The 26,504-nt window shown below is 42.2% G+C and overlaps 2 protein-coding genes across 6 annotated transcripts in view; one reads left to right on the forward strand and one right to left on the reverse strand.

Annotated features, from left to right (window-relative positions):
* The window catches only part of LOC110976568 (uncharacterized), a 19,984-nt gene extending 6,042 nt beyond the window's left edge, over positions 1 to 13,942 (reverse strand). The window contains exons 1-3 of the mRNA XM_022229945.2: positions 13,859 to 13,942; positions 10,705 to 11,218; positions 6,551 to 8,798 (exon numbers count right to left, since the gene is read on the reverse strand). Coding sequence (XP_022085637.2) covers positions 6,551 to 8,798; positions 10,705 to 11,167 — 2,711 coding nt within the window. The 5' untranslated portion in view covers positions 11,168 to 11,218; positions 13,859 to 13,942. The remainder of the gene's footprint in view (positions 1 to 6,550; positions 8,799 to 10,704; positions 11,219 to 13,858) is intronic.
* Positions 13,943 to 16,547: 2,605 nt separating this feature from the next.
* The window catches only part of LOC110976669 (uncharacterized), a 44,263-nt gene continuing 34,306 nt past the window's right edge, over positions 16,548 to 26,504 (forward strand). Inside the window, exon 1 of one of the 5 annotated variants that reach the window (XM_087140945.1) lies at positions 16,548 to 16,854. Coding sequence is in view for 2 of the 5 variants with exons in the window: in XM_087140943.1 (XP_086997069.1) it covers positions 22,736 to 22,802 (67 nt within the window). In the remaining 3 variants the exon portion in view is untranslated. Of the gene's footprint in view, positions 16,855 to 22,164; positions 22,803 to 22,908; positions 23,091 to 26,504 lie in introns of those variants that run through there. The other 4 variants (XM_087140943.1, XM_022230156.2, XM_022230152.2 and 1 more) reach the window with 4 other exon arrangements.

Consider the following 26,504-nt stretch of genomic DNA (forward strand, 5'->3'; position numbering starts at 1 on the left):
CCACCATGCACATCCACTCACATGTAGCTTATTTACAAGTACATCGTACATGGCAATTCACACACAACCTTCTCCCAGAGAGGCCAACTGGGACATCAGGTTTTGGGGGGTCAATGGTCAAAGAAGCTCTCAAATGTAGGCGACAGATTTTTACAGCAAACTAATTAATTTAGGAAAACTGACTACTAGTACATTTAGGTGGTGATAATTATAAAGATGAACAAAGAAGTTGATTAGAGCGGGATCTGAACCTGCAACCACTGGAACACTGTACCAACGCTCTACCAATTGAGCTATCCAACTCTATGTTGGTGGCCCCTCCCATTTTTCGGTACGCACTGGCTTGAACCCTCCCCCTTCTGTACACATGATGTACACAACGGCACCAACCCCCTCCCCTCCGTGCATACATATTTTATGGACGGCCCCGTAGGTCCTGGTCGGGGGTGTGAACAGGTGAAGTTAGTTCCTCGTTCTTCATTTGACATTCGGTGTTGATCAAGTAACTGTTTGATATTCAACATTGAGTAAGTAACAGTTTGACATTGGCAAGCTCTCAGGATGCTCATCCCTAAAAATGATCGGGTGCAAAAGAGACAAAAGAAACTATTTCTTTTCGTACCGAAAATTTGCCTCTAATGAATCTTCATATTAATACACTTTCTCATAGAAATAAATACCAGAATCAGCTTTTGTTCATCAAAAAACCATTCCAGCCCAGTATCCTTCACTGTCCAGCCCACCATTTACATGTGTCCTCCCCTGCCAACGCTCCTTGTTAGTAAACTGCAACATACTCGTCATACAGAAACGACCACTGCCCAGCGTCTTCCAGAATGCGTATACATGCATACAGGGGGTTGGAGCCATTGCATACGCCGTGCATACAAGGGGGGGTCTGAAAAGTCAACATTTCATACATACATGTACTTTATGGACGGTCCCTAGTACAATGTACGACTATCACCCTGACTGTTCAGCCTCAAATTTGGCAGGGGACATACATGTATGTACATGAAGGGTACCACTGATGGAAAGAGTTCGGAAAGAATTCAATTTTCACTGAAATGTTTACACTCTCAGCCATCACAAAGTACTAAAAGGCCCCCTAACATGTCCTAAAAAGTGAAATTTACCCGAGAAAATTCTGAAGCATGAAGGCCTACTGAGAAAACACTTGCTTCGGCCAAGTAATAGTATAGGACCTTGCTCTGATCACTGATCAGTATCATGTCTATGGGCCTGGGCTAGCTCTACTGAGTAGAACGTTAGTACATGTAATAGAATTCCTCTTTTTCGATGGAGTAATAGCGGAATACCCCGCCTCTCGAAAATGACCCCCTTGAGATCGTTGGCTACAATGTCGAAGTGGGCGTAGTGCGGCGCAGACCAAGCTGCAAAATCAAATGGGTGCAGTTGCAAGCGGGCAATGAAGCAACTGGGCGAAATGTACATGTAACTGAAGGGGATTCCAGATGGGGATGCACAGTCAATGAATGTACGCTGAATGAATGGTGATAGGAGAATAAAAACGAAGTCCAAACCAAGTACCCGGTAGCCCGCTACAATGTTGCAAAGGCGGCAATCCCAAAATGAGGCAACGGTGAAAGAATGGGGAGGGCGTGCACAGTTCTGCCCAAAGCAAGTACCCCGCAGCCGGCTACAATCTTCCCAACCCACGAATACAGGACTCGGGAGAAAGTCTGATTTGAGAACCTTATTTCCCTTCAAAAAATATCCTCCAAAGCTACGAATATAGGAGAAAGTCTAATTGACCGATTAATGAATTCAGCCGCCTATTCAAAAACGGGCAATTCGAACATGGGCAGTTCTAATTCGGGCACTTTATGATTAGGTCATGTACATGTAGGTGATGTGCTTATTTTGTGTGAGCGGTCAAGCGCAACATCGTAGCTGGCTACGATGTGGAAGAGGTGGGTGGCAGGGTATTCCGTAGCCCCACAAATAGGGCTGCAGTGGCTCGCTTTTACAATCTGTCTCTTATCTGTCACCAGTTTACAATCTGTCTCTTATCTGTCGTCAGCGGTGGCGACAGATAAGAGACAGATTGTAAAAGCGAGCCCCTACCATGACTACAGCCTAGTATTTGTGGGGCTAGGTATTCTGCAATTGTGCCTTTTCGATTTTGGACGGGATCGGTCATCTTCTACTATGTCCCTAGGCTAGAAACTACTAGGCCTATATCATGTATATGGGCCTACTACAAAGTACTACTAGTACTACATCATGTACTCGGCCTAGGCCTGCTTGGGCATGTTACATGTAGCTAAGTGACTTTTTAGGTAACGTTTATGCACAGGGGCATCAAGCATTGTCTGGACAGTACATAGAAACAAGGACATCACTTCTAGTTCTCTGCATAAACCTCATGCCCTGGTCAGCGGTACAAAGTGGGACCCGCACCAAAAATTAAAACAGCAGGCTACCATACTGTAGGAGTAATGGCGTTTGGAGTACCGTACACATTTTCCAAATGCGGCGCATTTTTACTAGACTGGTTTGTGGTGCAACACAACAACGAACCTCACTTTGGCTCACCAAAATTACGGCCACTATAACAGCATAATTCACACTTAATAGCGACCATAACTTATTCCAGTCGATCTCTGAAAGTTGCCTTAAATGAAAACACGCCCCTCTAGACACAAGAAAGTTTACAGTTTGGCCAAACTTACCCCTAAATTTTGTCCACAAAATACCTGCTCACGGACCATCACCAGGACAGCACACTTCTTTGCACAAGACTTCAAACGCCATTCGACTGGTTTCCTGTCCCAGATTTGCATGCATCAAAGAAGAAAGCACGGTTGTACTGGTACCCGTCCCGATCGATCGCCACCACAAAAGGGCGGGCAGACACAAAAGTGCGGGGGGGGGGACGCCTTAAAACTTATTGTGGAAGTAACATACGCATGCTTCACAATCTGCAGGGCCGATTTTATACATGTAGAGCTCTTAAACACAGAATTTGCTTAAGCGCGGAAAGGTTATCAGCTCATAAACTTGTATGTGATTGTCATGCTAACCAAAATTGTGTGTACCATACCAAAACTATAATGAACATCACAAGAAGCTTTGGCTAGTAACCTGGCTCGCCAAGCAACGTTTTTTCACGCTTAAACAAATTTTCACTATGAAATTGGCCCTGCAGACGTAAAGCATGTTTTCCTTCGAGTTGCTCTTTATAGTTAGTACAATGTACAACATGTACCAATTAGGGGTGGGGCATAATGGGGTGGGTGGGGTGAAACTGACACTGTAATTTTACCACAAAATGAATGGGAAAATGTCCGGCAAATTTATGAAAGAGCATCAATTTTAGAGTGCTCGTGATAAGTAACATTTTTGTTTTAGCTGCACAGTTCAACTCCAATGGTTTTTAAAGCCGCCCCTTACAAATAAAAGGCCTGCGATAAAGAGATTGATAAGTAAAATAACTTTCAAAACACTCAGAAATTAGTTGCTGGTGAGTGTCAGTTTATTTCATTTTCTAAAACTTCAAGAAATGCAGCCGGTACTTTCAAAAGAGCGGCAATGCAAAATAAAGAATTACAAGAAATGTAAAATATTTACATATACATGATTACTTTGAAAATGGATCATTTCCTTCCTAAAACATTCCAGAAATTTTATTGCCAGTTCATCATTTGTAAGGAATAAAAACCCCAATTTTGATGTGATCACGTTGATCTACTTCAAACTATGCACACCAGTTTCTTTCCACCTGTTTTTCTATACTGTTCTCAATTCTTATTACTTTCTTATCCTGACAGTCACATGCACATATACCCAACAAGATACGGAACGGAGGGGTACCACCTCCCACATGTCCAATCCCTATACACACTCTATTGTTACATGTACATGTACCTATTAAACACATCTCCCTAGACGTCCGAGAAGAATTCCTGAGATTCCGATCAAACTATGACCAACCCAAAGGTGGGGGTTGCTCTCCGTCCCATATCTTGCTTCATATACAACAATCACATTTGGTAATTGTTCAATCCTTGCAAGTGTTTTCTCAAACCTCTGCTCTTACAATAATTCTGACCTGGTTGCATTGTCTCATTTCAAACCCTGGGGCTTTTCTTTACATTTTCTTACATGTACAACATGTGCCCCACGTCATCTCCATGCATGTTTTACACTTGGCCAGGTTTTTTGGTACCAGATTTTGTTCAAAGCAATACCGGCGATTCACAATAGCACGCCACCAAGAGTTTGCAACACGCTGGCCAATCATAACCCAATGCGTGTTTGGAAAGGGTCGACAAATTTCGCGCACTGTGGGGGGGGGAGCGTTTCAAATTTTTTGGTTACTTGGACATGTTTGTACTTACTGCTTTTCCATGCACATACTAATACAGTGGACAGAGACTTTATAGTATTATGCACTTTAAAAGAACTGTTTCTATTATTACTTGCACCCATAAAAATGTTCTTTCAACCACTAGACAAAGTTCCCTCTGCTTGTACTTTTTAGCTAATTTGAAGTCAACGTATGGCAGGCGAAATAGGAGGGTACTATTTGAAGTTTGCAAATTTGAATAAATACAAAGACTTCACCTAACCTAAACTACCCCCTCCTGTTGTGTCCGTCATAGTTCAAAATGTTCATGGAGTTGTACACGCATGAGTTTGTGACAACAGTGGACTAGCCTCATACTAATCTCCCAGTCTCAGCTTAAACTGTTACTACACGCGTAATTTGCCCAAGATCTACTTGACAACTCTACCAGCTTCTTGTAGGTTGGATTCAACCAGATTACAAAATTCATACGATCACAGAATTACTGTCATTCACACCAAAGTAACAGCATAATCCAAGCAATTCATTTAAAACCGTTTCTGTCTGATATCTAGTAAAACTGACTGATTTCCATGGGTTTTATTTCAAGAAGTGTTTTTGAACTAAATGAACATGAAACTTTAAATACCCCAACTGAGCCTATCCCTGATACTTGTTTTATGTTATGTGCCACATACCATACATTCTACCAAGTTGAAGATACATGTACTTGTATACATGGGCATAAAAGCATGCATTAAGAGAAATCCGTCAAACAAACCTTGATGGAAAACCTGAAATATATCAGCAATTTTTTGTAAGCTAGCCATGAATATGTTCAGTGTTTTTACTACTGCATATGAATTAAGAGGAAAAAAATGAAGAGCCTGCATATGTGCTTCTTGCCAAACACTTTGGTATATACATGCATATTTGAAGTACAGTACATGTAGGTACATAAATGTAGCACTTATGCAGGTGCGGATCCAGGGCAGGGGGAGTCAAACTGTCCCCCCCCGCCCCAAGACAAAAACCGAAAAGGTTAAACAGTATGTGAAAATAATAAAATAACTCAAGTCAATTCAAAAACATGATAACATTTAGCAGATTATGTGTACACCAATACCACTGTAAGCAGTGTATGTCGTGTGATGTTTCATCATTTCCACTTGTCTGCAAAAAGAGGCATTAAAAAATCTCCGGCCTGACCTCCCCCCGGGAAAAATTCCTGGGTGCGCACCCGTCATGTTATGCTAAATTATTGTGAAGTTTCATTTTTGAGGAGTGCAAATGCCACTCAATGTATATACTTGGAACAGCATGTTCAAACCAATTTAGTTTGTCATATTTACAATTTAATACAAATTGTCTACGATTTCAATCACATAACCGTAAAATCTTCAATCTCCTAAGTACATGTACAACTTTTGAATGATTTTGAAGGTAATCCCTTCAGGTTTGTACCTTGAAAAAAAAACTGATGCCGAACTTTGACACAGAGTAACTTAATCAATTGTTTCAGTTTCTGGTTGAACAAAGAAAACTTTGACAGTGAAGCTGAGTTTGAAATTCTTATGGTGGGAATGTTTTTGCTTTGTGAGTTTGGGCAAAATCTCTGGCCTCACAGAATGAAAAGTGTTAGAGCTGCCAACTGAGTGTCCTAGAACAAAAAAATTGAAAAAAAAAAAAGGACAGAAACTGCCAGAATAGAACAGGGTAACTCAGGCAGTGTTTGAAATGGGCTTCCAGAGATATGGTTACACCTACTGTCAGGATGTCTCCACATATTATCAATGGGGGACAAATCTAGACCTAGCTCTAGATTCTGACACAGCATTATTTGGCAGAGTTTCAGCTCTTTACGCATGATTGTGGCTGTGCACAGTCTATGAAGGCTCTGTGTAAAATGTGAATATAAGATATTCATATTTTTTTACACTGCTATGAAAATCTTTTTAATGGGACACACTGCACGTGCATCGGGATATGTTCGGGTATGGCACAGACAACGTATGACTACTTTTATTGGAATGTAAGGTCTTCGCATCGGTTCCTGGTGCCTTGTTGAAATGATAACCCACCAGTCCCAACTTCATTAAAATACTGACATCCTGCAATGGATTTCCAAAGAGTGGGGGGAAAAGATGAAGTCACTAATAAGGTACTGCCTGAGAACAGCTCTTGAATGATAAAGAAATTAATGAATTACTAATGAACAGTTTAACTTAGATCAAGGACTATGAGGATGCCATGTGCACCAGTCCTTCAAAGTTTGATACTCTACTGCCACTCTCAAGCAGCTGCAAGATAACGTCTGCCGCTTGTACCTCATGCTCGTGGTGGCTGATATGAACCTTGTGTGGTACTGGCTCAGTGTCATGATGGATAACTTTGATCTCGGGGTGCACCACCACGTGGTGTTCCTGCTGGGGCATGTGGAATTTGGCAGCTGCCTGCTCCTGGGGAACGGCTGGTTGCGGTCCGGGTTCAGTGGTGCTTTTGTGGGTCCCCTCATGGCTCTTCCTGGTGCCCATGTGAGAGAAGGCCTTGTCACAGAAGCGGCACTTGTAGGGTTTCTCTTTTGTGTGGACGCGGATGTGGGTCTTCAGGTGAGTGGCCTGGGAGAATGCTTTGTTGCACTCTTTACAGACGTAGGGCCTCTCTTTGGTATGAACCCGCTCGTGACACACCAGGGCACTGGCATGCACGAAGGCCTTGGGGCAGAACTGACACATGTAGGGCTTCTCATCAGTGTGGATGCGCTCGTGGCGCTTGCGACCACCTTTAAAGAAGAAGACCTTGCCGCAGTGACGGCATGGGTACTCGGTGTTTGAGGTCCGCTGGCCACCCACCAGGGGCCCAATGCCGTGGTACTTGCTCTCGTGGTAAATCAGCCTGGCCTGGTTGGAAAGAACCTCCCCGCAGTGGGTGCAGAGGTAAGACGGGCTCAATTTGCAGTACATGCGCTCGTGGCTCAGCCGGTTGCTGGTACTGGAGAAGGAAGCATTGCAGCCGATGCGACAGGGGTAGGGTTTCTCCTTGGTGTGGGTGCGCATGTGGCGTTTCAGCGTGGCGGTTCCCTTGACCGTCTTGTGGCAGATGTTGCACTGGACGTCCTGCAGGCTCTGACGCTTCTTCTGGCAGGTCATGCGCTTGGTGTGGACATTCAAGAGGTACTCGTGCTTGAACTTCATACCGCACAGATCGCACTGGTACGCTTTAACGGCATGGTTCTTCACGTGGACGTTGTAGGAGAACCTGTCCTCAAACGTCTCAGGGCAGTGGCTGCAGTGCAGGACGGCACCCTTCTCCTTCAGGTGCAATTTCTCGTGCCGCATCAGGCTGCGCAGGTTGGTGAACGCCTTCTTGCAGTTTTTACAGGACAGGCTCTCGATCTGCTCGGACGTCAAGTGCTCCCGTTCGTGCCGCAGAAGTTTAAACTTGCTGCTCAGGACCACATCGCAGTGGCTGCATTTGTTGTGCTTGTTCCTTTTACAGTGCAGGCTCTCGTGTCGCTCTTTGCTCCTGATGGAGTGGAACTTGTTGCCGCACCAGGTGCACTTCTTGCGATCGCTGTCTGTGTGGGTTTCCATGTGACGCTCAACGTCGTACATCCTGGTGAACTTCTTCTCACAGACAGTGCAGGACAGGTTTTTGGTCTTGTCTTCTTTTTGCGTAGGGTCTTCCTCATCCAGGGACTGGTTCAGTTTCTCCTTTTTGTGTTGCCTCTTGTGGGCTCCGAGAGCAGAAAGTCTGGAGAACACCTTCCCACAATCTGGGCAGGCCTTTTCTTCCTGGGTTGGTTTCCTCCGCTGGGCCCTCCCCTGCATTGTCACCACTTTTGTTCTTCGTTGGGTAGTTTCTTCATCGGCCTTGTCTTCTTCATCTTCACTATCTTCATTGTCGTCATCTCCATGAGCGACCATGTGAAGGTCTAGGGCTTCTTTGTTGCTGAATCTACCCCCACACGTGTCACAGGTGAACAACTGTTGCCTATTGCGGAGTTTCCGAGCCAGTTTACCCCCCTTGACAACAGCCATTCGAGATGGTCTCTTGACCACAGTGGGGGACTTTTTTATCTTGCTGCAGGCACAGGTTTCCACCGGCGATTCCTTGACTTCATCGTCCACTGGGATGCCGGCTTGTGGTCTGCAGCGGAAAGACTGGCCATGAATGCAGACAAAGATGACTTCTTTGGCCTCCTTACTTGCTTCCTTCTCTCCTTGGCCTCCCTTGGGCAGAGGAGTATCATCAGAAGGGATACTTTCAACTTCAGCAACAGCATCTTTTGGTGGTTCACTGCCTGTCTCCACTGTGGCATCGGCATTTTCTGCTTCGGCCCTCTCGCTCTCGGGATTTGCATCAGCCATGGACAAGAGCAAATCATGGTCTGGCACCTGATGGACCTCGATGATTACATCATGTCCATCACTGGCACTGCTCGTCTGCATCTGGTCTGGAACACCGTCTACCTCGACACCTGCAACTTAAAAATAAGAAAGAGAAACAGAAACCGACATGAACTGTTGTTTGTCATGACCATTTAAATAGTGGCCATTCCCAAGGCTAAAGTAAGATATTCCTGTGTAGACTAGTATCCTGTAACTGCTCACCATACCATTTGGAAAGGCCATTAAAAAACTTCTGCTTCCAGTTTCCCGACCGACTCTAATTTTTCGGTGTGACCCTAACATTCTTACCAGCAAGTACGAAAAACAAATTTTAAAAAATCAAAAACTTCTGTTATCTTTTCTTTCTTCACAAAACACCTTTCAACATCTCTTTCTCACGTCAAAATGCTTGTATTTATACGTTTTCGTATTTACATTTGAAACTTTTCAAAAGAAACTTCCATTATTAACACAAGTTCCCTTCGCATTTATTGCTATTGATGTGGTTAAGGGGTCTACGGGCAAGTTCACTTGGAGGGACTTTCCAAATAACCTCGTCTTATGGTGAACCTTGTGTAATGCCGGCGCACATTGTCAAACTGTATTAGGTTTACCTTTGACCTTGGGTGCATCATTTATTCATCTGTAGGCCTTGCCTATCGAGGCACCAGTTCTTGGCCTGCGCGTCCAAAGTGTATACTTACCTAGGTCACTGTGAGTGCATCATGCTGTCTGTACATGTATAATGTATTCACATGTGTGGGTTTAGACACGTGGCATTAACCACAACTCCTGAGATGTGAATCATGCTCGACATTTTGTTTTCTCATTGTTGGGTATTGCAGCAGAAAGCCTCGACGATGTAAGCCTAAATTAACGTTGTTAAGTGACTAAGTTGTATGTATGTAGCTTGCAAGAGGCCAAAATCAAAGAAATTCGAAATTCTGCAGAACATTCACCAGATCTCAATGAAAGCACCGACTCTGTCCAGTGACTTCTGATCAGTACCAGTGATTTGCAGTGATGTACATGCATACCCATTTCCCTTTTCTGGTTAAATATTTGACTTAAGTGTACATGTAAGTCACCAACCGTTCTAGGTCAAATGTAGAACATCTCAGGAGCTAAAATGGCACCCCAAAAAATCATGAGTAAGGACTCGCTGATAGTGGGTTTTTTGTTTATTCTCCCCTTGATTGTGTAAAAATTTGTTTCTCCACCCAAATTTTGGCCAGAGCCATAACCAACAACCATGCTATATCATACCTGTGTGTTGTTTCAGTGTTTAGCCTTGGTGTACACATCAGTGGATATTAAAACTGTACACCATGGTATAATGGTTCTGAATTAGGCCCCTTTATTTTTTGCTTGTCAGTGTCATCATAATGCTAATCAAATGACAACATGATGAGTGAATTTGCTGATCAATTTTTTTTTCTTATTTCCTTCAGTGCGCTCCATCAGGATTTACTTGGATTAAACTTTTGAAGAGGCATTTTCAACTTTACTTGTAAAAATGCCACAAACAATGGTTTTGGCACTGCGGGTTAGTGCTCATCTTGACGGTATTCTCGTCTTTGCACAGCTCGTATTAAGTTTTCTCTCATAGGAATGTGTAAATTTTGAACGGGACTGAACAAATATGCTCATACATGTAGTAAGCGCGATCTCGTCTCAAGCGTGCTCGTTTTAATCCTGTTCGACTGTACTCAGTGTTTGCCCCCGAAGGCTTGTGAATAAACCACAAGCGTACTCGGGTGGGATTCGAACCCGAGCTCGAGTTTTTTGACTAAAAAATATTTTAACAAGATGGCACAAACTGTGAACACAGAGAGAATGGCAACGAACAGCAAGATGTAAGAAAGGGATTCCCAAAATGGTTTGACTACGGTCGTTCAAGTGTGATGGCACTGTGTGTGCACATTCTTAAGAGGTCAGCTATAGTTGATGCTTGAACTTGCCCAGGATATGCTCAGCAGTATACTCGGAACTTTTCCCTACCTCCATCTGGTGTGGTTTGGCTGATCACATGTCCTTGCTGGAAATTACCATCTATAGGCACATCTTGCCCCTCTGGGGCCGTTCTGGACATGTCGACCATAACATGCTGCGAGACCACCCCTGGTAGGCTCTCAACGACGGCAGCCACTTCGTGCATGCCGATTTGCTCTGCTACATAGGCTGGCTCCCCGTCAGTGGTCTGGCCAGTTCCCATCACAGAACTCTGCACTACCACTGGCGCTGAACTACTCGTCATGCTCTCTGCGGCGGCGACCTGGCCCCCGGCCTGACTGATCTGCATGGCCAGCTCAGGGGACACAAACTGCTCGCCGGAGATAATGCCCTGGACAATCACAGCACCCTCTGCTTTTAAATCCCCACTAGTGGACGGGGGTATAGGCTCGACATCTTGAGCCAAGGATATCTGAAATGTGGGCTGGGCAGTGCCATCCGTTTCTGCCATCCTGTTTGTGTGTCTCCCAAGCAAGACTCCTTAAAACAAAGTGGGTGTGTGCTGTGGAGATAATAATAGCAAAAAAAATTAAATTTGGAAGAAAAATAAGACAAAAAACTGTTACTGTGTTTCCCAGATAACTTCACTCTGGTAGTATACTTTTGGGAGTTGACCTTGTACATGTGCAACCCAGTTGAGATTTTCCAAATGAAATACATGTTTGGTACTTTTTGTCATTGGGGTGAGTGTTAATAAATCAAGCTGATGTTACCTGAAATATTGAAAAGTAAGGTTTCATTTGAGCTTCCATTTCCAGATTGTTTTCTGAGTGGCTGAATTTTTAACAAAACAATATACATGTAGTTGAGTTCCTGAACCGTTTGATTTCCCATTTGGTCAGTCAGTCTCCTCAGGTATACGTATTCAAATTGCAATCACTGGAAAGAGGTCTATATACGGACGCCAGTACATGTAATTACTCCCTACAGTGACCTACATGTATTAACCATCCCAAAGCAAAAACATGTCCAAAGAAGTTCAATTTAGGAGAGAAAATACAAAGTTGTTATTTAGAAAACACTTAGAATTTTTCAGACCAGTCACCTGGGTTTGTGCACAGGGTGTCAAGTGGTGTCCGTATATGGAACTCTTTCCCACTCACTGATTCCAGTAAGCTGGTACCACTAATGTGCATAATGTGACCACAACACACATGAACCACTGTTTCTAAGGATGGATTTCTGTGCCAGGGAGATGTTAATTAATTTTGGATTTTTTTTTGGGCCCTGTCTGACATGAGTTATAACACTGTATACTCTGGGTAAAACATTTCCCCAGCGTGTAAGCCATCCTTGGAAACAGTTGTTCGCACTACCCACTGCTACATCTGATTCGAACCAACCAGCTAACACCGGCAAACTCAGTGGTCGAGTGGTTACGACGTCTGCACTAGTAAGCAGGAAGTCGTGGGTTCGAGTCCCACCAGAGTACGCTTGTGGTTTTTCACAAGCCTTCGAGGGCAAACACTGAGCATACAGTGTTTTAATACAAGTCGGGCAGGGCAAAAATCCAAAATTAAACATGAACCAGTCATCATTCAGAAAAAAAAGTTGCCCTCCAGATGGGAAAATGACTTAGACTAAACAAGTTTACTAAAACTAAAACGAGTTAAAAGCTGACTACAAGTAAAATTCCACTAGAAAGTGAATTAAAGTTCTTGTTTTTCAGGGAGCTTTAATGACACAAGCTCTTGACATTAATGAACAAATAAATGGCTAAGGCCGATTAAAATTCCTTGTTTATCATCACTCAAAGTTATATTTTTGGGCCAGGAGGACCTTTGATCATTTCAAGTTAGTATTTTCCAGACTTCTCAGACAGTCTAAAAATACCTTTCTTCTAAAGTCTTTTGACTACTCAATGAATGTTCCATATCCAGTTGGGCGGTGATGTTAAACAAGGAATTAGGGTTATAGATAAAGGTAGGGGTATTGGACCACATAAGAAAAGCAAGAAATATGACTAGCTGTGTAGTTTTTTAGTGCAGTTGGTCGAATTCTCCTCCTGATCAAAAATTCCTGCTCTTACCCCACACTTCATGCACCAAACACATCAGATAATCCTATAATAAACCTTTTTGACATTCGCAATGCATTATGGGTGTGGATGACAAACAAGCAATGCATTTTATGCACAACCCTATGGGGGGAAGTGAACCAGTCAAAAATTAAGTTAGTTTTCTGCTAAATATTTTTTATGTATCAGCTCATCAACTCACAGATGCATGCGTACTGTCAGATTATACAAGAGAGATTGTCAAATACATTTTCAAATATTTGTCAAAACAAATCATCCTTAATTGCCTTTTTTAAGGGCATCAGTCACTTTACAGGCTGAAAATGAACGTGACTGGTCAAAGCGGGATGAATGACCTGCAATTTGTAATTTTGACTGGACAATACTAGAACATCTATTATTAACGAATTAGTCAAAACACGGGCCGTGACAAAAAGTGGTGTTGTTGGAAGGAATTTTCCTTCTCTGCCAAGCTTTAAACTTCGAAGTTTCTGAATATCTTCGTTCCAAATCAATAATGCAACACTTTGTCAGAAGGGGGTGGCTTGAATTGGAGTATGAAATAAAATGGAAACAGATTAACATTTTGCGGGTACACTTCTCCCATGGGGTTGTGCATAAAATGCATTGCATGTATGTCATCCAAACCCAAAATGCATTGCGAACGTCGACAAGGTTTATTAATACACCCCCTTTGGGAAAGATTCACCCTAGGAGTAGGAGTACAAGAGGAGGATCAGGCGTGTTGCAGGATATTCTATTCCAAATCGGGACATGATCATGTTAACACACAATTATATAACCTTTTGTATTCTCTCTCCGCTACAAAAGATTATAATTGTGTGCGTGTGCGGGAAGGGTTAACTTTAACATGTTTAATATACCCCAATGAAGATATATTTTGAGTGCAATGTTGCAGTTAGAGTTGCGTACAGGTACTTTGCCGAAATGTGCAATTTACGCCCTACCAATGCCTGCACAAAGTTGCACAAACAAAGCCACTTCCGAGACCAAAAATCATGCCAAATAGGCCCCGATATACTAACGGTCAATCCTAGGCTAAATATTTATCGAAATCAACGGAACTTGATGAAATTTGACAGAAGTTATGGTGACATTCCTTACCCCTGGAAATCGCAAAAACAGTCAACGTCGTGGCGTCAGTTAACAATTGCTGGTATCCATACGCAAAAAGTCACACAGCGTCTTGGCTGAAGAGCAGGAATTGCATGTTACCGGTTACCAGCTAAACGAAGCAAAATCGGTCCAACCGCGAGAGGGCAGAATTTAATTTTATTTTAACTTCCGAAGTTAAAAAATTCTTCGCATATTTAAGTCAACCACTGTGTCTTTTCTAACCAACGAACATTAGGCTTAGGGGGGGGGCGTTGGGTTGGGTGGCACTATTAAACTAATTACTGCGCTTACAGCTTCAACATCAAGTTGAGGATTGGAAAACGGCCACAGAGCTACGGTACGTACCGTTCACACTTGACAACTCGTGTGGCGCGTCTGTTCATTTTTGTCTTCTACGGTTGTATTATCCATGTTGTTTATTATTTCGCTGGTCATAATCTGGTAAAGAAAGCAGAACTGCCGCATGGCCCACCCAACCCAGCAAGGATACTAATCCAGCCCGCCAAAATAATAATAATAACACATTTCTTATATAGCACATCACATAGCACATCTCGATGCGCTTCACAGTAATATTATGAAATAAACCAATTAATGAAACAGGGGAGTTTTAAGTAGTGACTTAAATTCGTTTTCATTTTTGACAGTTCTGATATGGTGTGGGAGAGAGTTCCACAGCGATGGTGATGCATACTTGAATGAACGATATCCATATCCATATCGTTAATTCCAAGGACTTGAGAAAGTTCGAATCGCGCCCTGCTAAATACATACATTTTTGCGACCCATAATATATATATATATATTTTTTTTTAATTTTTAGTTATGGTAAGTGAGTGGAGGTAATAATTATTTACTAGTTTATCAATTTTCGTCTAATTTTTTTGTGGGATTTTCTGAAAGTTTTTGATGATAACGTTCACATCATTCGCTCGACACCCAGCCGCCTGATTCAAGGTGCTGGGTGGCGAGCAAATTCATATACCAGGCCAATTTACGACAAGCCCTGAATATTGAAAACTGAAATGTACCAATCTTACATGCATCCTTCGGTTCGCGACAAACATGCAACTTGTTCAAAAGCACATTATGATAGGCCTTTGTATAAAAATATGTATTCACAGCGCCAAAAGTTCCCCTTTTGGGTTTGACGACAACCCCCCCCCATCTCTGGTCAGCCAACGGCGGGGCCTGAAATTCTACAATTAATTTACATCACAGGCTGTTCGAGTAAACGGGTCAGGCCATTAGGCACGGGCAAAGCTCGGGCGTCCACAAGTGCACTCCGCTGTTAGAGGGAACCGTGGTCTATATGCCAACCCACGGCCGGCCCCCTGAAGGGTCCCCAAGGAATTGGGTATCTGGAACGCGGTATAGTAAGTCATTGGTAAAAGCAGAGCAAGGAACAGAGTAACTATGGTAGAAGACACTTTGCTTCAGGGGAAGTGCTCCTACGTAGGGGCGTTCTAGTCTGCTGCGACTCAGTCAAATTGACCGCCCACACCCGCCCCCAATTTTGTGTAAGGCTGCCTCTGCAGTATTTCTACAAGGGAACAAAAGTGAGCAGACTTCACGTGATAATGGGTATAAAAATATTTTTCAAAGATTCGAATTTGTTTCCCAAACGCCTTGGGATGCAGAAATTTCCCAGCATTAAGCCTGATGCCCACGGCGTGACACAACGGGCGAACGGTGGCTCGTCTCCGGCAATAGACATAACTATTTCAAGAACGCTAAATCCGCCTTCAAGCTACCACGGTACCTCCTCCATCAAACCGGCATGGAATTTCATCGTTTAGGTTTAGTCCTATAACTCAGAAGAAATCCCTTTGAACTTTGTGTTAGAAATGCTTAAAATCATAATTGTGTTGCATGCTTCTACTAAAGGTAGGTTTCGTGACGTAATACCGCCTCGAGCAGGACCCCTCACGCGTGCATTTCACACGTGAGGCAGGTGAACCAGAAAATTCCAGTTCCGACCAAAGGAGCCTCCGTTGCTAAGAAAATTGCGCCCTCTCTTGGTTTAGATCGAGGCTCACATGGAGGACGGGGCGAATTCAGGATTTTTGTTGGGAAGGATTTTTCGATTATATTTTCGTTTGGGGAGGGTTTACTGTATTCGTCACTGTTGTTGCAGCCATTTAATCTGTTTGTTTTTTCATTAACTGGACACGCAAAATAAGACCCCTACAGAGTTTATTTTGGTATATTTTTATTTTTTCACTTTTTTAGGGTGGCTTGCAACCTTTAACGACAATGAGGGGGGAGGGTTGAACCCCCTCCCCCCCCCCAAAAAACACCCCGTCTGGATCCGTGCCGGGAGCAAAACATTCCTGAAAAACATGCATGTGTCTTTCCGACATTTCACTTCAAAGAAGATTCCATGAGCTACACGCAGGGCTTGCTTAACTCACTGGAAATTCAGGTTCACTTCTAACCATGTCACACCACAAGAGATGCCGATTCTACCGATTCGCACGATATGAAAATTTGCTGCTGTCAAAGAGCCACCCTTGAGATTTATTTCGACAGGAGAAAATGCGGTCTGCAGGAAAGAAAGGCAACATGAACCCAACAAGGAACCCAACAAGGAACCAACATTCAGCAATAATGCTCGAGGACGATGGCAATAACTAATGTAAAATGCGATCCATGCTTAAGCTTTCTGCCGACGTGCCACGCTAATACGGACAGACCCAAAACGACTTTGATTTTCAAAAACCTTTTAACAACCTCTGGCACAACATTTTGCCATACGCTGCCGTACAGACCCATCCGTCATTAATGAGTTCAACATACCAAAGTTCACCTGAATCATTCGTAAGTGCCGGCCACCCAGAAAACCGTGACATCAGACGGCTGGCATTATGGGTTGGGCTTTTTAATGAGCGACTAGAGCTTTGTGAAGGGGGCGTAGCAACATATAAACTGGAATTGCATCGAAGGGTCTCCTTGAAACTCAAGAAACGGACTACTTTTACGGCGTAAGTAAAGAGCGATTTCTTCGGGGTCTTCAGATAAATTTCACAAGCACCGGGGATTAGAAAATATTGGAAATAAATAAGGATGTGTTTTTAAGGCACAGCTGAAGCAGAATACAGATACAAAATGAGCACACCGATCGGACAGAATAGGTGATCGCCGATCAATAAAATGAAAATGGATATCTTACGTGGTCGATCTTCTTTGCTTATAAAAGAGCGTGGGCAATTTCTGCCCATTATTGAAAAAGAACATTTCGCATGATGAAGTTTTCAAACAGTGGTGGCTTATTTCTCACATCGATTTTACATGAATAAAAAAGAGAGGCCCCTTGTTGTTCATTCGCGTAGGCCTATATAGAGCCCGAAAGTTGACCCCTGATGGCGCGCTTCCGGAACTATAAGATAGGAAAAAATATATATAATAGTTTTTCGTTCAGTAACTTCTTAAAAAATCCAACTCGGAAAAAGGGGCTTTGGAAAATATTTGCTAGTATATCAATTTATAGAAACTAAATAAATCACCTGACCTAAAGGAGAAATATCCTGCCAAAAATTTACCTATCACTTCCGAAAATCTAAAATGCACGAAGAACAGTGCAATGCGCCAGTCTTGTACTCAGATGAGCATTTACAGTTTGAAATTTTATGGCAGTCTTTCAGTAAAAGCCAAACTACAAATAGATCGAAGTGTTTAACACTTTTTTACTTATAAGGTGGTATACTTAAAGCAGTAATTTACTGATAATGATTCTAATAATTTATCTGACTAATTTGCTGACCAGAACTGCGCCATGTCAACTCAATGGAATCTAGAACCTATCATCTGCAGGTATTGCAATGCTGTATAATCTCGTTTTCACGTAAGCACGGGGAGTAAAAACAAAGTTGCGTGAACAAGGAGACCTAGGTACAATGCCACCGGAAGTGAAAGGTCGTTAACGAGATTCGTTTCTTACCCATCCCCAGGTGAGTTTTCCTAAATATTACTTGAGGAAAACAATGCTAAAATTCTAACATGAGTGTTTCATGGGGTGGTTTCAGTTAGGAATCATTCTTCTAAAAATTATCGTACGTGGTGTAAAATCCCCATAGGGTTCCGGAAACTCGCTGCGTGACCTTTTACTTTCATGCTCATCTTTGATATGTCCACCTGCGCACGCGCAGATTGAGATGTGGCGTCCACACCGTCCGTTCTGTTCATGCGGTCGGGGACAGCGGAAGTAGACGGGGTCGTAAGAGTCTGTACGTGGTAGAAAGTTATGTTGTCTGATTTTCCCAGGACATTAACACCCATGTAAAGGAAGAGAACCCGGAAGCTGGTTTTGAGGGTTTGTGTGCTCGGTTAATAGACCTCTATATGCATCTCCTCCGAAAAGAAATCCCTCTACTCGGCCTAAACTTCTTCATTTCAAACCTGATGTTGACTGAAGAAATAGAAAAAAATGAAGAACTGTAGGCCTATAGTTATACCGAGTAACTCGAGTAACTGGAAACTAATGAAACAATTAAGTTACTTTAAAGAGTTCCCACTCGTAATGGGTCTTACACAAAATTATTTTTAGGGGCGAGTTGTACTCTTCGTCGCGTCGTTACTTTGAAAGACAGGAATGAGACGTGATCGAGTCCCCAATAATGTTATTGGAAGATAAATGATTGGCTTGCTAATTCCAATACATGCCAATAAGATGATTTGATTGCGAGCGTACTGATGAATTTGGAGCTCAATGCTCCAGGGAACTTTTGGAGTTCCCGGTGTCATGTCCAAATGCCTGAATTTGTTTACATAAGCCGGTGGGCTTGGCTTCAAAGACACCCCTGCGAGATAGGACTGTCGTTCTCTTGTCACAGCTAAAACGGACGAGGTCTCTGGGCTTGCTCCAGGATTTAAAGGATATGGCTTTGACAAGCATTTTTGAAAACTTGATTGAATTCTTTCTGATAGAGAACGCATCAAGAGTTCGTGAAAACAATGCCGTATACGGAAACGACGATTATTAAGAAGGGATGGGACAAACTGCAGTAGGTATTCAGCGAATTGGATGATATCTTACAGTATTATTTATAATTTCCCAAAATTATCTGCTTAGCCTGTGTGAGATTCAAACCAGGGCTACTCCATGACAGTTTTTAATACGGTAAGGGCCCAGTGCCTACATACTATAAAAACCACCACCCCTAGTACCGCCCCAACCCGACCTTTGGGTAACGTGGCCACCTGACAACACCACACGAATCTTCAGGGAGAACCACATGGAATTAAACCAAACAGAGCCCACATGGAATTAAATCGATCAACAACCACGGGCTTTTACCAACAGCATGAAAAGTCATGTTCTGGTCGCGGTGTTCACACCATCACCTACCGGTATATACAGGGGCCCGGGATGGCTTCCCCCTTCCCCCATCCCTTACAACCCAGGGGCGTATATCACCAGAATTTATTAGCCCATTGCAAAACAGATTGTTCGCCCTGTTTATTTCCATCTCATAACTATTATAGAGTCAACCATTGCAAGATGAAATCGATATAGGGATATATTTATGACTCGATATTCAGTTCTTTTAGGAGATGTTTTCATCTTTTCCATCTTTCAAAAGCAATCGAGTGTTTTACTGAAGAAAGTCTGAGCTTCCGCCGTGGATGGCTCTGAACGCGTGACGGGAGAGGGGACCCGTGGGGTCTAGGCACGGCCAACCCGTGCCACGGCGCCTCCAGTCATAGCTATGTGCACCCGCCGATTTTCACGTAGGCCTGCCTTAATTTAAATGTACTAGTAATACAGAAGCAAGTGTGGATCTATTTCTGATGCGTTTAATAAGAGCGTGCTTCACTCGGCACTTTAGATGAAACATTGTGCCCACTTGTAGAAGCATGTTTTTCAATTCTGCTGATTTTCCTGTGCAAAAATATGGATTTCATAAAGGAAAATTCGAAAAAAAATCACTCTAGAAAATGTGCTGTTGTCTTCATGAAACGGATAAGTTTTTTCAATTGAATTGTCGAGAAAATTAGTGTAACTGGTCATTTGGAGCATAAATTCAACAGAAAGGTCTACAAAATTTGTATTCTTCAACTTAATGTTTAGCCTAAAAATTTTGATTCAATTTGATAACATCGGAATACGCCACGCTGACGAAACAGTCACCATCCTTCAAAGGGTTGTTTTTTTAAAAGACACCATGCATTATTTCTGGAAAATTCAATTCAGTTTCCCAAAACCGGTGCGATGTGATGGAATTTACGTATAAGGGTGAAACTTCTTGAGACAGTTGGAATGCCCCTTTTTTCAAGGGGGGACCAAAAGCTTATAAATTGCGGCTTTAGTTCAAACGGGCATCCAGGGGTATGGATATCGACGGGGTTGGGTGCGCAGATGCGGATCCATGCAGGGGGACAGCCCCCAGCCCCAACTCATTGTCAAGTTTCAGGGGCTTAAATCTCATGATTACATCTATAAAGGTTAGAAGCCCACTGAACAGCATAAGCCAAGTAGGGTCTTATACGGTCAAGAACAAAAGAAGATCAAATGTCGTCACCAACGATGACAAATACTCCAACATGTAGTAACACTGTTGTAGTCGAGTAGTTTCCGAGTACCAAGCTCTCTACCAAGTGTAACTAGTTAGAAGGGAACAAAGCTGAAGTATACGGGCCTCTGATGGTACATGTTTAAAGGTAAGATTACACAGTAAAATGACGACTTTTGTCCTAAAAACTTAAAATAAATTTTACAAAACTTGGAGTGTCTTAAGTCGTACATTAAACTTCCCTTGTGTATGTACCATCAAATGCCTGTACTCTCCAACTTTATTCTCTCTTACCCAGTTCAATATTTGGCAGAGAAGCTTGGGACTCGAAAAGTACTGGGCTACGTGTAGTAACCCTCCTTGTACGCACCCCTCCCCAAAAAAACCCCAACCCCTCAAAATGGATCTGCTCGCTCGTAGTACCCGGCCTCCTTCCCTCTTGTAATTTCACCACTCAATGTACCCTGTAAAAACGCTGGGCATATTTCGCCCAACACTGGATACCAGATGAATTGCCTAACAGTTGGGTATACAGATTACCGTCGCATTGATTCTCTCCCGATACGGGGAAAGCCTGTGCATATCATTAAAGTACCCAAAGATTTATAGAAAACACTATTTGCAATACCACTTTTTTTTTACCCATTGCATGATGTAAATCCTGGGAATGGGGCTTAGCTATTGAATTTTCTGCCACCTATTTGTTCGTGATGAAGAAAAATTAAAGCGAAATGGGAAGAATTGTTCGGACTTTCCAACAACAGAATGTATTCAATAGCGCTTAAAAGGGAGAGTAAAAAAAGACTGTAAAATGCTGTTCTTATGTAAGACTGTATATATATTTGTATCATGAACATCGCCCCTATAGTGTCATGTTGTGTCAGTCCCCCCTCCCCCACTTTTCAAATTTCCATGACCGGGCAAGTCCACACCCCCATTTCTCCACCCCCATCCCCCAAATTTCGGGCACAAATTCGCGCCACTGATCTTATTGTCCAACAATTAAGCGATTCACCTGCACCATGCGCTATTTTCGGCAAAAGCGTTTTCCTAGGCCTAAACTTAAAAATACCTAAGGACGCAACTAAACAAAAGAGACGGCTGGAGGCCCTCCATCCCAATTTGACGCTGCGACCCGTACCCACTAACCCTCGCGTCCGCCCAGAACTTGATTTACCAGAAAAGTATAGGACGCGGTGATCAAGTCTAATCCTCTCCTTCTGTAATGGACCAAAATAATTATATACTGTGGAAAGGCGAATGAATAAAAAATCAGTAAGTTTTTGATGGACTGAACAAGACAAAACAAAACAAGACGAGACGATAAGACAAAAGAAAATAAAAAAAATTGTAAACTTTTTGTTACATTAACCACTTTTTGGGGATGGCAAAACACAATGTCAAAATTTACAACGCCAACACCCATACTGGGGACACGCCCCCTGTTTTTAAACCGTGAAATGAAAAAAACAAAACAACATCAAAACATAGTTGATATACTTTCGACGCCATCGTAAAAAAATGTGTGTAATCTGGGTTCTCCTCCCCCAGAACGTTTCACCCCAAATACGCCACTGCTAGCACCATCATGGATTGAATATAAAAAATAACAGGAATTCAAAGATAAAATAAACAATTTTTTAATATAAATTATATATCGATATAAGTTAGAAGATAAACTGTAATAATTAATCTCGCCAGGGTGAGATGGGGGATGTCACCCTGCTGTATGCGCCATTTAGTCCAATCTCTTTTGGGCAAGGTGTGGTTCTCTTAATAAAAAAGAACCAGTGAGTGTTAACTCGACGTTTCGGCCAGTGTGCTCTGGCCGTCCTCAGGAGAGTGTGCCGGACTTACTATGTGCCGATCTTATTCCTCAAAAGATTATTACCCCATCTGCCCCTGCCCTTTAACTTGTCCACATGCTCCGCATAATATCTGTGTATGTCGATACAGGTTGCTGTAACTGTGAAATTAATGTTATGGTTTAATTTTTCTCTGCAGTTCTAAAACCTTTCTTTTCTCACAACATGCCAGCGAAGAAATCAGTAAGTTCACTAAACTGCCATAATGGGGACACGAGCAACTTTCCCTGTGGGAAATTTCTCTGAAACTCGAAAAGAAAGTTCGGAAATAGCGCGCTTCATTTAACGTGACGTGATAAAACTCTGCGCAAAAGGGGGGTTTCTCTTTCGCTGGTTCCACGTGACACCGTCCGATGACAGTTAGAGGCAGATAGGACCACGGGTACCAGTCTAATAAGAACTCTATTGCGATTTTATTTACTGAGAATCGGGGAGAGGGAATGAGCTGATAGGTCAAATTTCTCGTACATTTTCCCCTTCAAACCACGATGGAACAAGACGACGTATTGTTCCCAAACGACGAAGACAATCAAGAAGATGTGGAAGACACAGAAGGTAAGATTTCCTGTCACGAATTAATGGATTTGGGCCACTTTAGGTGGGGGACAACCCAGATGTTTGGATGACCCCCCTGTACGTACGTTCACCGTGTCTGTGTGTAATCGTATGCCGTGTGACCCTCGCTCGTTCCGTGTGTATGCGAGAGCGCATCGTCGGTAGCGTTGTGGCCGCCGGTCGGGGGTAAATGGCTATTTTAACCTGGGGGAATTTCTCAGCGTCAGACCCTCACGCGAAACTGACAGAGCGGCTCATGTTACGTCCACATCTCTTTGTTTGTGACTTGTAAGTTCCTATAACGATAATTTATGACCACTCTTGTTTTTTGTCAATGAAGCCATAAAAAGTTCTGTCGTAAGCCTTCATGAATAATTGAACATATGAAGATCAGCCGACAGCCATAAGTTATACTTATAGAAACTGCAATCATTTAAATGTTAAGGCTCCCTCCCATTGAAAATATGTTTATTTTTATGTTACATGATATTGAACTCCTCTTACTGTAAGTGATACGACAGAGATTATAAACAAATACCTAACCATTCCTAGTAATTGAAGTAAAAAAAGTAAAGTTTGTTGTGCCAAATTTTCTGCCTCATTAATTTTTGTATTGAGTGCAGCCATGTTAAAAAGGAGTTGCAAGGCCAACATGACAGTTCATGTACAGTGTATAATATTCGTTGATCATAAGTATTCAGATTTTTTGGAAATAGTGGAGATGCTACTGGGCCTTTTCGTTTTTTGTTTTCCAAGATTGCCACTTGTACATGTACATGTAAGTTGTAGCTGGTATTTTTATAAGTAAGTTGTAGCTTGTATGTATTGTAATTTGCATTCAAATTGCCAGCAACTTGTGTTCAAAATGATTGTTAGGTGTTTTTTTTTACAAGGATCATGAACATTGACTTCGGGTTTCATTGCTGAGATGGAAAAGATGGGGGTGGGGTGGGATTTATATTGTACGAATTCCTCTTCACATCCCAAGTGAACTGCGGGGGCCAAAGTCTGATATATAGCACTAAACCTGGCAGACAAAAAAGCTTGAAAATCCAAAATGCCAGTCAACTTATTTTATGGCCTGTTTGATAAACGATTTGTGACTTTATATTATTGTGCTAACATGTAAGATGTCATCATTTTGTCGGGCCATGACAGATTCATGTATGAGGGTGATGTCGCTGTGGGCATCACACAGTACACATAGCTGTTTTTTGTTGGTCACAAAATCAAAGTTATTTCCTTTTTTGCAAGTCAGTGTGACCATGGATTCAATGGGAAATTTATCTGAAAAATGCACATTATTTTTGCTTTAGCAGTATTAACAAAGATTTTTAGCAAAACCATAGACTTTTGGGTAATCAAAAGTTTAAACTGATGCGACTTAAAAAACGTTGAAACATGTGGGGATGATCAACTGATATTTATTACTCGGCTTATTTGACAAAGTTTCTCAACATCATCATTTTGTACTTAAAAAAAAAAGTATGACTGGTAGTAGGTAAACTTTGCTTTGAGCAAAACATAGTTTGATTGACAGTGTGTTACAGTGCCTTCAAGAAATCCACAGAAGTAAAGAAGTTGATAAAAAGTATCCTGTTTGGTCTCAAACCTTTAATTAAACTTGAAGGCAATAGAGCTTTTTGTAATCTTTGAGGCACTGTAACATTTAAATAGATGTAGATCTGGAAATTAATTTTCATACAATTTAAAGCATTATCAATTCATCTCATTTGTTAATTTCTGTTTTTATTGTTAGGCTGAATTAGGGTCATTTTGTGAAGCCAGATCAAGGTTTTTTGAAGGTACAGGTAGTGCATGGATAAAATACGAGGGTAGTCTAACTTTGAGATTTTTCATGTTGTACGTATTCGTATGAATCTAAACTGGGTCATGTTGTAAAAAGGAATCCCTTCCCCTTGCAGTGACAAAGTTGAATACTCACAGGTTTTACATGCTGGTGTACAGTATGTAAAACAATTGAAAAGAGTAAAGGACATTGTGCTGTAGCACATGTCCTAAGTACGTGTAGGCTCTACATTTTCTGTTGTTCACTATTTGCCTGAAGATGAGACCAGCTATTATAAAACAGACAACCATGAAGTGAATCCTTCAGCTTGCGACAGCATACAGCATTTTCTGTGTGTCATAGAGTGTATTTGAATGCTGTTGCTGTATCTGCCTTCCCGTCTTCAGCAAGCACCAGTGTGGTCAAGGGGCGTGTGGCCTTCCTTCCTGTTACTAGTGTTAGCTGTGTGGCATGGAAGTTACACCAAACAGTCTGCCATCCGTTGGTTCCAGTTTGACAATGCCACCAGTTCCCATCCCTGTAGAATAGAAAAAAACAACTTGTCCTCGTGTGACCTTGGCCTGAATGGAGGAATATTATGCAAATCCCGGCCTTGTTCAAAAAGCTTGGGCCCGTCTTTTCTTTTCCTCTAGTGGGGCTGGTGAGGGCCCTTGGTCCCCCCAACTGTGTGGCCTAGCCCCCCTTGGTTTGGCCTGGCCCTGGTGCCAGATTGCAGGCGGCGGAGGGACTAGTGGGAAGGACTAGGACATGGGCTTGGGGTCACAGGGTCATTTGTGAGGCGTTTCCCCCACAGCTTCCCTTCCCCACAGGAAGCGTACACGGCAGAAAGAAATATAACACTGACTGTCATTCGATAGCAAACAATCATTTGCTGGCTATAGATTACACACTAGTCTCATTGTGTGTGTTTGTTTTCCCCATTTTGAGTACAGACCTCAATGGCTAATATGACAAGTACATGTAACAATAAAGCTATAAACGGCTATTGTCATGTGGATAATATTCAAGGCCTTCCACCCCAGGACAAGGCTTTTCTTGTATTTACTTTAAATAGTAATTGGAAACAATAGGATCTAACTCGGCAGAGTGTGCTGTTTCCAAGGCAAAAAAGTTTGCACAGTGTTAAATGGTAGGCTTTTTTTGGGGGGGGGACATCCAGTACATGTATGTACAGTCAGCATAACTTCTGAGTCTGTCCACTTCTTTCTGCTGTTATATTTTTAGTCTGTATTCACGGTAAATGCTGAAGTAATTTTACTTTTCGTTTGCAGTTCAAAGAAACAATTCTTTCAGGAAGTGAAATTCAGGAAGTGATATAGAAACTAAAAGCTTTCTTCAGTGAGGCCATTTTGAAATTACCCTCAGTTTATCAATTACCCATTCTAACTTCTTTATTCCATTTAAAGTATGTAATTTAACGTTTCACTATACACTGGAGACATTATGAAGGGAATTTCTTTGACTTCTCTTGCATTTTTTTAGGTTTTGATAAAGTGGCTAGTATTCTACTAAGTTTGATTTCCAGATGAAAGTGTGCCAAAAATAATTCAGGTGTTTAATCTGTACCATTGTACCATGTTATTTTTGGTTTAAATAACATTGCTGGAATCTCTTGTTCTACCATTGTTATTGTGGCCAGCAGTGATTTGGAACACATACTCCATATATTCATTCTGAAAGTATTCGGTTTTGCTCATAGTGTAAACCAAGAAAACTCCAACGTAAACTGTCCTTGTGTACATGGTGTGTACGTACATGTACATTATTTCAGTGTTGAAATGTACATGTACAGGTTTTTTTATTCTGTGAGAATCTGTTAGATGAAATGTAGATACAGGATTTTGTAGTCCATTACAACATGCCAAATGGCCAAACTGTTTTTTTTTCCTCTG

This window comes from Acanthaster planci, linkage group LG09, assembly GCF_054643075.1.
Source record: "Acanthaster planci isolate LZ-2023a linkage group LG09, COTS_SCS, whole genome shotgun sequence".
Taxonomy (NCBI): Eukaryota; Metazoa; Echinodermata; class Asteroidea; order Valvatida; family Acanthasteridae; genus Acanthaster; species Acanthaster planci.